The sequence below is a fragment of the Pristis pectinata genome, chromosome 6 (genome assembly GCF_009764475.1).
Source record: "Pristis pectinata isolate sPriPec2 chromosome 6, sPriPec2.1.pri, whole genome shotgun sequence".
Taxonomy (NCBI): Eukaryota; Metazoa; Chordata; class Chondrichthyes; order Rhinopristiformes; family Pristidae; genus Pristis; species Pristis pectinata.
Genome location: NC_067410.1, coordinates 51,076,822 through 51,091,182, shown reverse-complemented (window position 1 = coordinate 51,091,182; position 14,361 = coordinate 51,076,822). Strand labels below are relative to the sequence as shown.

General features: G+C 42.9%; 1 protein-coding gene across 2 annotated transcripts in view; it reads left to right on the top strand.

Moving 5' to 3' along the window:
- The window catches only part of LOC127571811 (E3 ubiquitin-protein ligase RNF123), a 331,679-nt gene that overhangs the window by 293,260 nt on the left and 24,058 nt on the right, over positions 1-14,361 (top strand). For both annotated transcript variants that reach the window (XM_052018522.1, XM_052018523.1), the window contains exon 36: positions 9,377-9,519. In XM_052018522.1, the coding sequence (XP_051874482.1) occupies positions 9,377-9,519 (143 nt within the window). The remainder of the gene's footprint in view (positions 1-9,376; positions 9,520-14,361) is intronic.

The following is a 14,361-nucleotide window of genomic DNA, read 5'->3' as shown; positions in this document are numbered from 1 at the left end:
CTGCACCCTTTTTTCTCCAAACATACCTTTGCTCATTGCGGCCAAGAAGTTCTATTTTAACTTCATCAGTCCACAGGACTTGTTTCCAAAATGCATCAGGCTTGTTTCGATGTTCCTTTGCAAACTTCTGATGCTGAATTTTATGGTGAGGATGCAGGAAAGTTTGGGGTGACCAGGGGTGCCCAAACTTTTGCATGCCACTGTATGTGAAATGCCAAAAGATAGCACAGAGGTGTGGCAAATAATTACAAGGGCAAATGGAGCATTGCCTTTATTGAGAAGGGGATGGAGAGTAAAAGTAGGAAATCTTGCTGCACCTGTGTGGTGGTGGGGGGAGGGGGGGGGTGTCAGTGAAATTATAGCAAGAGTGCTGCAGACAGTTTTGGTATCCTTATTTAAGGAGGTATATACATGCACTGGATGGAACTCAGAGAAGATTCACTAGGCTAATTCCTGGAATTAAAAGTTTGTCTGATGAGGGGGAGAGGTTGAACAGGCTGGGAGTTTAGAAGAATGAAATGTGATCTTTTGATTCTAAGGGGACGATTTGAGAGGATGTTTCCCCTATAAGGAATGTGGATCCAAGACAAATAGTTTCAGAATAAGGGTTTGCCCATTTTAGATGGAGATGAGGAGGAATTTCTTCTCTCAGAGGGTCACGAATCTTTGGAAATCTCTAACCCAGACAGCTGTGGAGACAGAGTCATTGGCTAAACAAGACCAAGTTAGGCAGATTTTTGAGCTATATGTCCAAATGGATTATGGGGGGCCTGTCAAAAAAGTGGGGTTGAGGCCAAGATCAGATGAGCCAAGAACTTGTTTGAAAACTAGAGGAGGATCGAGGATCATTTGGCTCCAACTATCCCTAATGTTCCATGGTGGTATTTCCATTCAGTGCTGTCCTCCCTGAGAACCTACCATTCTGTCTAAAATGTAGGTAGTACCTGAAGGGTATTCTCGATAGAATAGATAGCAGATGTGATGTTGCCTGCATGAGTGGTGTAATGTTAGGTGTATCTGCGCCTCCTTGAACTTTGAGAAATACACGGATATAGATTTACTTCTTGCAAATTTGGGTTACACCTGAGCAACTGGGGTGCAGTGCTGCTGAGTACAGGTCTTGTGCATTCTGACACCAGTGCAAGCTTTCCACAAGTTAGTTGGCCCCATTAAAATGAACTTGGCAAAAGCTGTGGTTCATAATCCTTCATCTTGGGTATTAAAAATATTATAATGATGCAATTAACTGAAACTCTACAAAGACAATACGATTAGAGATATTTTGGCTTTATTCCAAGATCCCAGTGTTAGAAGAGTTATGTTACTCAAAACTTTAATGAAATCACTGGATGCTCATTATTATGAGAAACTTGGGTTGGATAATTTTAAGAACATGAGAAGTAGGAGCAGGAGTAGGTCATTCAGCTCTTTGAGCCTGCTCCACCATTCCACAAGATCATGGCTGATCCTATAACTCAGCTCCCATTTTCCAGAACAGCCCCATTTCCTTACTATCTAGAAATCTATCCATTGAAAGAACTCAATAACTAAGGCTGGGGTAGAGAATTCCAAAGCTTCACCACCCTTATTTGAAGAAATTTGTCCTCATCGCAATCCTAAATGGTCTACGTATTGTTATGAGACAGAACAAATGTTTTGTGAGGATCCCTCAGCAACAAGAATGTGTGCAAGAGACTAAATTTCAAGTATGTATAAGCTTCTGACTTGTTATTACACAGATCTTCGATTCAGTCAGCTGTTGGTGAACTCCACTGTACAGAGTGGAATTTTGAGAGTGACCAGACTCAGCACCACCTCATTACGTTTTGATATACATTGGGACCAATTAAAGTTACAGGGCTAAGGTAGAGAACAGGGCATTAGTTTGGAATGTGCAGGTGTTTTCTGTCCTGTGAACTTCTACAGTCATGTGCTTCAACAGCAAGCCAATTTTCATATTGGCACAAATACAACACTTCTTTAAAAAAAAGACATTGAGTGCTGTACAACTAGCCAGAGTGTTCATTGTAAGCTTTATGGATGAATCAGATAGAGACACAATTGAACATTCTGAATTTGATTCATTCCTAGTTTACAGCTCGTTGACCACTCTCTTTGGGCACAGGCCCATTTGCCTTTTGTCTTCAAATCTTTTGTCATTATTAGGTCATTCCACAAATTTTGTTTTAGTTTTAGGAACCAATTTGATGAAATAACTGAGCAAGCAATAAATGAGTCAGATTATTAGGACCACCTTTAAAGTGTGCGGTAAGGAGGCTGCTTAGGTTGTAAGGAAATATTGTGTTCTGTAGTTCACATAACGTTATTTCTATTGACATATCCTTCTGTTTGTTGCAAAATAATGCATTGCCACTGGTCTACTTCAGACAACATCATGTTAGTGTTACAATCAAGGCAAAGGTACATAATTTTATCCTACTTCTGTCCTGGAGCTGAAATTTGCAAGAATCTAATAATATGCATGTTACTCATTTTTGACCCGGGAATTAATAACACATAGATTTTCTCGCCTTAAAAAGTTTACACAAGCATTCATCTTTAATATATTTTGCATTAGAATTCTGTTGTTACAAATACCATAATATCAGATTATGAATTGCATTTGGTTCATAACCCTGGTGGTGGGAAGGGCTAATGGTGGTGGGAAGGGCTATGTTCACAGGACAGAAAACACCTGCACATTCCAAACTAGTGCCCTGTTCTCTACCTTAGCCCTGTAACTTTAATTGGTCAAAATGTAATGAGGTGGTGCTGAGTCTGGTCACTCTCAAAATTCTACTCTGTACAGTGGAGTTCACCAACAGCTGACTGAATCGAAGACCTGTGTAATAACAAGTCAGAAGCTTATACATACTTGAAATTTAGTCTTTTGCACGCACTCTTGTTGCTGAGGGATCCTCACAAAACATTTGTTCTGTCTCATAACAATACGTATGAGCTAATTGCATATGTATTTTAAAATAACAGAATGTGCACCATTAGGCTGAATTGTTGTGGAGCAGGTCCTTAAATAATTGATGTGGACAGTGTGGGGAAGTAGTGGGAAAAAAGCTGAAGTATCTTTACACTTGCTGCAGAGTACTTACTTTCACTTTGATGTTTGTTCAAAATGTGTACTTGGATAAATAAGGGTCGACTTTACAAAAGGACCAGAGTTCTTTGTGGGACTAATTTCACTGGAAGAAATGATTTTAGATTTCATTAGAGGAAAAATGCATTTCACTGTGTGTTTTGATGTACATGTGACTAATAAAGATATCTTATTTTATGGCAATAATAAATTAATGTGTACCGCATTGCCCTATCAATGCTTATAAAACTTACTCCTCTTGAATTTGCAATTCAGCATTAAGTTTGCTAAAACGCATTGTTCCAGCTCCATGAACATTTGTCCCTGTGGAAACCTACCTCTACCCTTAAAACACCCCAACTCCAATGTCCTCTGTGCAACACCTGGCCATGTTTCTAGAGCTGCTACCTGTGCCATAATGAGCTGAGCAAGGATATATTTTCTTCTTTTAATATTTAATTGCTGTTCCCAACTTTCTGTTCATGGTGGGCAAGGAAGTCACAGTGGCCAACATTAGCAGCCTGCTAGCTCCATGGAGTTTAGAAATCCTCAATGTGGTCACAGTCAGAAGCCTTTACCCAAAGAAAGGGAGAACAAGTACAGCTGACTGCAGTTACGGCATGGAGGGGAGGTGAAGCCAAGCTGAGCCGGGCAGCTCTTCCCTTGCCCAGTTTCCAGTCTTCCTCACACACATTCCGGCTGTAGCCCCTAGCTTCTTAGTTTGGAAAGTTGCACTGTGCCCAGAAGAATGGACAAGAAGTGACCACAGGCCAGTACCCATTGCTGCAACAGGTGCTGTTAGGTTAGCTGGAGTGGACACAGAGGTGGGCTTAGAGATAATCCCACACATAACCAATCGGTATCTGAAACTCCAGCCTGGTCCTTATAATGTAGAAGTGGAACATAAACACTTCCTGCTGCACTGTAAAGATGTATTAGACAGCAAATTGTGCTCAGCAGTTCCACTATACTCTGGTCCCAAGTGACCAGATAGCAAGTGTGAAAAATATGTTTAGGTAATGTTTAGATAATGCTGGGGAAAAAAGCAGACAATTCTGATATTGGTACATCTGGTCACCCCACCTGTAGTAGATCTCATATTGTGTCTGCAGTAACCTTAGAGGACTATGCCAGAGTCTAATATTGAACATTGCAGAATGCAAAGGACTTTATCAAACAGCCGATTTTTCAATGTATTGATCAATAACGCAGGATGATGATAATTTAGAGTTCTCTGCAATGGTGGTACTGTCTTTCTCTGGACACCTGACATCCATGGAGAATGTACTCAGATGGAAGAGTTAAAAGCCACCAAGCTGTAGAAGTCATTTTTCATCACGAAAGGTATTTCACGAGGCACGATGATTCCCCAAGCAGGAGACTCTGAATGTCTGTAGCATTGTTCATATGCACCTTGATATATTTGTAGCTCTCTTTTCTTAACAATTCCTACAAGTAGATTCAGAATTACAATTTGAGGTATTCTAAAGTAGATAAAAGCTCTAACATTATGAAGGAATCATAAATCAGTTTTGCTTCACTGTGAGGAGGATCACTGGGTGAGAGATCACGGACACAGACCAATGTCCCTTCATTGGGAGAGGGGTCACAGACACAGACCGACCAGTGCTTTTCAGTGGGAGAGAGATTACAGGCACATGACCCTGTCCCTTTGCTGAGAATGCTTCTTGAATAAGATATTTGTTAACAGTTAGATATTGGCAGAAGTTAAATTAGTACCTAAATTCTTGAACTTAACTAGCTGGCAAACTGCATATGTTGGATGGAGTGTTGTACAATATTATCCTTCAACCTACACTTTTAATTCACATTTGAATCTATACAAAATAGTTCCCAGAAAAACCAGAGAACCAAGAGGAAAGGAAAATCATGTTCCACCAGTCTGCTGGAGTTCTCTGGGGACGTGACTAGTGAACAGATAAGGGGGGGGGACAAATGATGTGGTCGTAGAGTCATATCATCATAGATCATGGACAGGTACATGGATAGGGACACAAGAGACTGCAGATGCTAGAAATCTGGACCAATACACAAACGAGCTGGAGGAACTCAACCGGTCAGGCAGCATCTATGGAGGGAAGTGGACAGTTGACGTTTTGAGTCAGGACCCTTCATCAGGACTCGATGAACAGGAAAGGTTTAGAGCAATATGGGCCAAATGCAGGCAAATGGGACTAGCTTAGGTAGGAACCCTGATCGGCATGGATGGTTTGAGCCGAAGGGCCTGTTTCTGTGTTGTATAACACTATGACTCTATAACAGACCTCTAAGACCACCAAATCCATGTCAACCATCAAGTACCCACTTACACTAACATTTTTTACTAATTTTGCTGCATTCTCCCCACATTCTCCTTGACTCCTGCCCCCTCCCCAGATTCTACCACTTACCCACACACTAGGGGCAATTTACAGTGGCCAGTTAACCTAGTAACCCACACGTCTCTGGGTGTTTGGGATGTGGAAGGAAACTGGAGCACCTGGAGGAAACCCACACAAGCACAGGGAGAACATGCAAACTCAACGTAGACAGCATCTGAGGTGAGGACTGAAGACATGTCTACTAACTGCACCACAGTGCCACTTTATTTGGATTTTCAGAAGGATCTTAATAAGATCCCACACAGAAAGTTGGTTAACAGGAATGGAGGATTGGTTATTGGACAGATAGCAGAGTGGGAATAAATGGATTGTTCTCAGATTGACAGGATATGATGAGTAGACTACCACAGTGATCTGTGCTCAGGCCCGAGCTTTTCATGGCATGGAAAATGGCACTGAGGTAGAAGAATAGCCATTATCCTTCTCCAGTTTTTTATGTTGTTAATCAATCATACTTAATAATCTACAACCTCTAATTCTGGAAACTGCTGCACTGATTTTAAGTCATGTTCCTTGTGGCCCATGCTCTCCTTCAAAGAAATACCCATTGATTTTACCAGAATTAGATTGTCCTTCCTTTCAGATTTCCTTTTTTTTTAATCCAAAATAAACTTTATTCATAATAAAAGACAAACTATATACAATAATAAAACAGTGCAAACCTTTACATTCATGTACAGATCAATTTCAATTATTAGTGTTACTTTTTACACAAACCACAGCACCGATGCCACTCGTGTGGCTCCCTGGGGTGATACCCCAGTCCCATATTTACAATATTTAGGGGGCTTTCTCGCCTGACCCGTCCCTCCCTCTCCAGCGGCAGAAGAACCCTAAACTGTAGTCCTTCCCCACCGAGCCTTTGCGTTGGCTGCACCCAGCTTCAGTGTGTCCCTCAGCACGTACTCCTGCAGCCTGGAATGTGCCAGTCGGCAGCACCCCCCTACGGACACCTCGCAGTACTGGAAGACCAACAAGTTTCGGGCAGACCAAAGGGCATCTTTCACCGAGTTGATGACCTTCCAGCAGCAGTTGATGTCCGTCTCTGTATGTGTCCCCAGGAACAGCCTGTAGATCAGAGAATCCTCTGTTACGCAGCTGCTGGGGATGAACCATGACAAGGACCCTTGCATCTTCTGCCACACCCTCCTCGCAAACCCACAGCCCGCAAAGAGGTGGGCGACCGTCTCATCCCCAGCGCAGTCCTTCCGGGGGCAGCATGCGCTGGGAGTGAGGTTCCGACCATGCAGGAAGGATCTGACTGGGAGGGCCCCTCTCACCGCCAGCCAAGCGAGGTCTTGGTGCTTGTTGGTGAGTTCTGGCGATGAGGCATTCTGCCAGATGGTCTGGACAGTCTGCTCAGCGAACCACCCCACAGTGTCCGTTGAGTCCTTCTCCTGCAGTGCCTGCAGGATGTTCCGTGCTGACCACTGCCTGATGGACTTGTGGTCGAAGGTATTGGTCTGGAAGAACTTCTCCACGAAGGACAAGTAGCGCGGCAGCGTCCAGCTGACTGGGACGCTGTGTGGCCATGGGGCCAGGCCTATCCTTCGCAACAGCAGAGACAGGTAGAACCTCAGTATGTAGTGACACTTAGTGCCCACATACTTGGGTTCCACGCACAGCCTGATGCAGCCACAGACGAAGGTGGTCATCAGGAGGAGGGCGACATTGGGGACACCTTTACCTCCATTGCCCAGGGACTTGTGCGTGGTGGCCCATCGGACCCGCTCCATCTTGGATCCCCAGATGAACCGGAAGACGGCACGGGTGATTCAAAGGTCCATACATTTGCGAGAGTTGTCACTATAGACTCAATGTGGTCTGTCCTTGCTCTGTGTTCTCTTGCTCCCACCACGCAAGCATGACCTTTAAATAATGATGGGTTTCTTCTAGTTATTTTGTATATTAATCTGTTTTTGCACAGTTGTTTTACTAAAGATATGGTATGTTTTGTTTGCTGTAAAGTTTAAATCCATACTGACTAGAAGATAAATGCTGTTGTTCCACAGAAATTTGCATATATGTTTGAGCATTGGTGCAATAGAATGTGTATAGTACGCACATTGTAGTATGTGGATAATCTAATACTCCATCACTTCTTGCAGGACCTTATACAGTCTGATAAAGTTGGATGGTTTTGTTCATTAATGTCTCTGAGATTATTCATGGGAGCAGCTCAGGTTACGCAGGGAACTAATGCAAAGCTTGTACAGAGCCTAGTCTTTACAAAAGTTTTGGTAGGTGATGAAGTTTTGGGAACAATCACTTCCATAGCTTGCCTTAGGCCTTCAGTCATGGTCTTCCCCAGTTCCATGCATTGTCTGTATATCATGTGCTTCATTGGCATGGACATCTATTACTTGGAAAGTTAAAAATGACATTGTGAGAGGTGTGTGTGTGTGTGTGTGTGTGTGTGTGTGTGTGGGTGGGTGGAGTGGGGGGGAGTGGTTACAGAGCATACAACACCTGGTCTTCCTTCTCAAAGTTAAAGTCGAGTTTAAGGTCATATGCACAAGTACACGTACACGCAGGTGCAGTGAAGATCTTACAGCAGCATCACAGGCACATAGCATCATATAAACAGCATTCACAAAATAAAAACATAAATTAAATACAATTTTTTCACAAAAGAACACTATTAGAACAAAGGAAAAACAAAGTTCATTTTAGTGATCGAAGTGGTCATATTGTTGCTAAACTGTAGCGATTAGGGTTGTGCCAGTTAGTTCAAGAACCAAATGGTTGAAGAGAAGTAGCTGTTCTTGAACCTGGTGGTGTGGGACTTCAGGCTTCTGTACCTTCTGCCTGATTTTAACTGTGAGAAGATGGCTGCTCTGTTCTCGGGCACTTCATCTGAATTACAAGACTGTCGAAGTTTCAAAGAGCCCAGATCTTAAACCCTTCAGACACAAAAATGTTGCGGGTTCAGTTGGTACAGTATATTAGAAGTACAATAAAATGGTGATTATATTACTGGACAAGGAACCAGATTCACAGACCATGATCCAAAGACATGAAGTCTGTAAACTTGGAGCCCATATACAGTTGGTGTCGCCCAGTTAATTCATTGCATCAGGTGAGTGTTCTAATGAGTGAGGCATCATAAATAGGAGGTTTGTGCTGGAGCTAAGCGGAGGAATAGATGTTAAACTTCAAGTTCAGTATTCACCATGTAAAAATCAACAGTGGTGTGTGTCCTACAGTATTTTGGGCAAATGAATGACAAAAATTGCATTCTCATTCTCAAGGGTTTGCCTCTATAGTACTGTGAGGTATATTTTATTGTGGTATAGTCAGTGCCAGGTGTAAATGACTGAAGAACTTTTAACATTAAGTAATATATTTGGGACCCAACACAATACCGGTGGGCCTGCTCCACAGCATAGGGCATTTGACTCACTTGAAATGTGTTCCACTGAGTTGCACCAAAGGCTGAACGAGGTTGTAGATATCCTCAGTGTACTTTGGGTTATCGATGCTGGATGGCTGCTCAGTTTGCTCTTTACTGAAGTACTGAGCACAAGGCTCTCACTCCTTTGAGCTGATGACAAACAGGTGATGCTTGAGAAGCCATTAGCCCCACTAAATTCAAGTCATCAATCCCACTTTCATATCTCTTCTCCCTCCAGAAGTACACTTAATTGCCCTTTGATCCTATTTATACCTCACACTTTAGCCCACTATACTGACCATTACACACCCCCTTGCAACTGAGGAGCCAAAATGCTCCAGTTAGCTTGCTTCCTTTATCATACTTGACAGCTAATATGTTTGAACTGGAATTCTTGAATGGTGAGTGATGTGCCTGGAATGGTTATATCAGTTCCCTCTGTTATCACTTCAAGGTCTCCTCCAGTGCTTCATCTCTTGCTTCTTCCAGGGTCCAAAGAGGAACAGCTGTGCTGCTGGCCGATCCCTGCTTTCAGCTGCGATCAATACAATACCTTCTAGGAGAAAATGAGCTCTCTGCTCTGGGAGCAACACCCCCACCAACTGTGAAGAAACACTTCTCACTCCAAGCATGTGAGTATAATGGGTACTTGGGCTTGAGGATTAGACCTGTTGCAACACAGAAGGTCTGCTCCATATCCTTCTGGAGAATCCGTAGCTACTTCATGATTTCCATTACCCGTTTGAGAGAGGAAATGTGGAAACTATTTGCATTTTCATTTGATGTTGATTTCCAGAAACCTTTCTATCACCATCAAGGCACAAATAGGCAGGAGAAGTAGTCCAGCCATCGCTATCAAGAAGATATTGGGTCAAAGATATATGGAGTTGCCAAAAAAGAGCAGTAAGCCTCTGATTGGGAAAAATGTCAGAATTTGCAAAGAAGCACCAAGGCTAGCAAAATGCGTAAAAACAGATCGTAAGAGCTTCCAAGGATATGTTAACAGAAAAGGATTAACTAAGTATAATATGGGTCCCTTACCGACGGAAACAGGAGAAATTATTAATAAGGAAATGCCAGAGAAATTAAATGATTATTTTGTGTCTGTATCACAGAAGACACAGAAAATGTACTGGAATTGATAGAAAAGTGAATGGAATATGAAAGAAATTAGCATTAATATAAATTCAATATTGGAGAAATTAATGGAACTAGATGTTGCTATATCCCCAAGACCCTATTATCTCTATATTTGGGTTTTGAAGGAATTTGTTTTGGTGGATACTCTTGATTGTCATCTTTCAAAATTCCATTGATTCTGGAATAGTTTCCACAGAGGGAAGCAGATGTTACCTTGCAATTTTAAAAAAAGGAGGGAGAGAGAAAATGGAGACCAGCAGACAGTTAGCCCAATATCAATACTAGGGAAAGTGGTGAAATCAATTATTAAGCATTGTTTACTGGGCACTTATAAAGCAACAATAATAGATTGAGCAAGGTCAACATGAATTTATGAAAGAGAAATCATGTCTGACAAATCTATTAATTTAGGATGTAGCGAACAGAATAGATGAGAACAAACCAGTTGATATCAGAAGACCTTTGATAAATTGCCACGCAAATGGTGTAGATTGGTGTGAATTGAAAACAAATTAGGTATAAATGGGTCATTTTTTGGATTGGGAGCCTGTGACCAATGGAGTGCGGCAGAGATCAGTGCTGGGGCTCCAGCTGTTCACAATCTGTATCAGAATAAGGGCTTGAATAAGGAGTCAAATGTAACAAAACCAAGTGTGATGATCACACAAAACTCAGTGGCATTTTGTGCTGTGAGGTGAATGCTGAGAGGCTTCTGAGGGATATGGGCAGATTTGGTGTATGGGCAGGAAATGGTACGTGGGATATAATTTGATAGAAAAGTAGAAAGTATTTTTTAAATAGTGGGAGATTGAAAGGTGGTGTTCAGAGGGACCTGGTTTCCTTGTACATGAATCCCTGAAAGGTAACATGCAGTTAGGAGGGCAAACAATATGTCAGCCTTTATTGAAAGAGGATTTGATTACACAAGTCAGAGTGTCTTTACTCCAATTACTTAGAGTCATGGAGAGACCACATCTGGAATATTGTTTACATCTATGATCTTGCTACCTAAGGATTTACCTTCAAGAAAGATTCACCAGATTAATTCCTGTGATGGTGGGTTTGTCATATGAGTGGAGGTTAAGCAGACTGGGCTGATGCTCTCTAGAGTTTAGAAGAATGAGAGGCAATCTCATTGAAATGTAGAAAATTCTCATGGTGCTTAACAGGGTAGATGTGAGGTTGACGTATCCTCTAAATGGCGATTCTAGAACCAAGAATTTCACTCTCAAAATTAGGGGTAGGCTATTCAGAACAGAGATGAGAAGAGATTACTTCCACCAGAGGATAGTGAAATCTTAGCATTCACTACCCAACAGAGCCGTGGAGGCTCAGTGGCTATATATATTCAACACTGAGATCAGTAGATGTTTAGATATTAAGGGACCAAGAGATGTGGGGTTAGTAAGGGAAGTGGCACTGAGGTAAAACATAATCCATGATCTTACTGAATGGTAGAGCAGTCATGAGGGGCTGAATAGCCTATTCCTGCTTCTATTTCTTATGTTGATTTGTAATGAAATGGTCTCCACTTTGCTGGATGAGTACAGTTTTAGCAACACTCAAGAAGCAAAGCCACTGAGCACAGAGCAACCCTCTTGATTGAAACCTGATCTACCTCCCTCCTTCCCAGGCTACTCCGACAGCATCTCTCTTGTGCATTTTGAATGAGACGGCATCTGATTCAGTCTTTCCATAATCATGCACTTTGCTTGATGAATGGCTGCCAAAACTCAGGGATGAAATGATAGCCACAAGAACAAGCTGTTGGCACTCTTGCGTTGCTTCCTTTTTCAAGGAGAAAGTGGGGCATACACCATTTAAGAATACAGAGAACATTGTCTAGTTAGTTCCACAAGCAAGGTTTGTTTGAATCCTGCCAATGGGACTTTTTTCCTTGGAGTGTAGGAGGCTGAGAGTTGATCTTATAGAGGTGTGTAAAATCACGAGGGTCGTAGATAGGGTGAATGCACTTACCCGGGGTTGGGGAATTAAGAACTAGAGGGCATGGGTTTAAGGTGAGAGAGGAAAGATTTAATAGGAACTTGAGGGGCAACTTTTTTACACAGAGGCTGGTATGTATGTGGAATGAGCTACCAGAGGAAGTGGTTGAGGCAGGTACATTAACAACTTTCAAAAGACAGTTGGATGGATACATGGATAGGAAATGTTTGGAAGATTATGGGCCAAACATGAGCAAATGGGACTAACTTGGATGGGGCATCTTGGTCAGCCCAAGGGCCTTTTTCTGTGCTGTATGACGCTATGTGATGGTTTTATGACATAGAATGCAGTCCTTTGCCTCAGGATAAAGCCTGGTTCAGAATGCATTCTCTAATAAGAAGTGGTTTATTTTTGCATTAAATTTCTTTTCTCTTGTTGTTAACCGGGGCCTTGTTCCTGGTGCTGGTAAAGAGTGAATGGGCCCTGCCATTTGAGCAGCAGAAGAGCTTCCACCAAGTGTCTGGTTGGGCAGTGCAGCTGATAATCAAAGCAGACAGGACACTTAAAGAGGGAAGTCTGAGCTGGCTGGATGAAGGAACCTGTGACTTCTGTTCTTACTGCAGCAATCTCCAGCCCCTTGCGCATCCCCACCAGCAACACAGTGTAAATGCAAGTCTTTTTTACAGCAACTGAGAACAGCTCTATTTAAAAACTAGGCAATGCAAGGATGTTCTTTCACTGTAATTACGAAATGCTGCATTAAACCTTACCCGGCACTGGAGTAGGATGTAGTGTGCCTCTCTTAAATGCCCTCACTCAGATCTTGATTCATTCTGTACACTGCATGAACACCTCCACATTCCTGCCACTGCCATCTTCTGAATCCCATTACCTAATCCAGTGCTGTCATAATCACAGTGAAATTGCACCAGGATCCACCACAAGCCACTACCACTGCCTCCACAAACCTGTGTCCATCACAGCTTTTGGGACCTCAGCACCACTTCCAGGAACCCACTCCTGCTTCTAGGAGCCCACTGCAGACACAGTGCACTGCTGCTTCTTTAGTGAGCCTGCGGAAGGAAACTGTGTGTCATTGCTCAGAGTTCTGTGAGACAAATGCTGTCCTGTAGTTGTACATCCCAGGCCTGAATGCTCACATGTCAGGACTGTCCTGACCAAATAGGGGCAAATGATCACCCATGGCATTGTTGCCACCTAAATACAGCACACGATAAAGCACACTTTGCCTAATGGCTATACTCCTTTACTAATTGAGATTAGCTCAAACAACTCAAAGATTCACTACGTAGTTCAATTACTTAACTCTTTAGTTTCACAACCTTAAAACTCATCAACTCTTCAGTTACACAACTGTTTACTTTCACAACTTACAAAACCCACTACCTGTATTCCAATATTACCCGCATCTTGATGAATCTGCTGGGGTTTGTTCTTGGCGAGTTCTTCTCTGACTCCCTGACTCGGGGTCGTCTTCTTCAGTGGTTGGTCTCCTGAGACACTGTTGCCAAGTTATCTCATAAGGCAGATTTTTTTCACATGTCTTCGCATTCCTTCCAGATATTGCTTAAATCTTATAGCCAACCGTGCAGATATAAGTCTGTTCCTTATCCATACAAGTTTGTTTTTTCTTTAACCACCTCAAATTCTTGCCAGCGCCATTCCACAATTACCTCAACCATCGGTTCCTGCTTTTTTAATTTATCAGGTTGTCCCTTCTGCAAAATGTCAGTTTCCAAAACATCCGTATTTGCTTGTTCTGTGCCCAGAGTCAGCTCTGTGTTGTCAGGAACTCCATTTTCTCACATTGATACTGACCAGGTGTTGACCACATGAATTACTTTCATTTTGTTCTGGGGTTCCCAGCATCTCTATATCTGTCTCTCTCCTCCTCTGTCAGTCTCTCTCTCTCTCTCTCTCTCTCTCTCTGCTCCATCTGTCCTTCACTCTCTCCTCTATCTATCTCTTGCTTTCTCCTTTATCTGTCTGTCTGTCTCTCTCTCCTTTCTGTCTGTCTGTGTCTGTCTCTCTCTGTCCTCTATCTCCTCTATCTGTCTCTCTCCCCCCATGTCTCTGTCTCTCTCCCTCCTCGCTCTCCTCTATGGCTCTCTCTCCTCTACATCTCTCTCTCTTCTCTCTCCCCTATCTGTCTCTGTCTCCCTGCTATCTCTCTCTCTCTTTCTCTCTCTCTCTCTCCTCTCTCGCTCTCCTCTATCTGTATCTCCCCCCCCCCATCCCCACCCCCCCTCTCCTCCCCCCCCCCCCCCCCCCCCCCCCCCCCCCCTTCTCACTCCCCTGCCAGCAACAGAGTGTCCTCCCAGAGCCTGTTTGAATGCTTGACATCTCTCTGGCTGCTACAGCACCCTGAA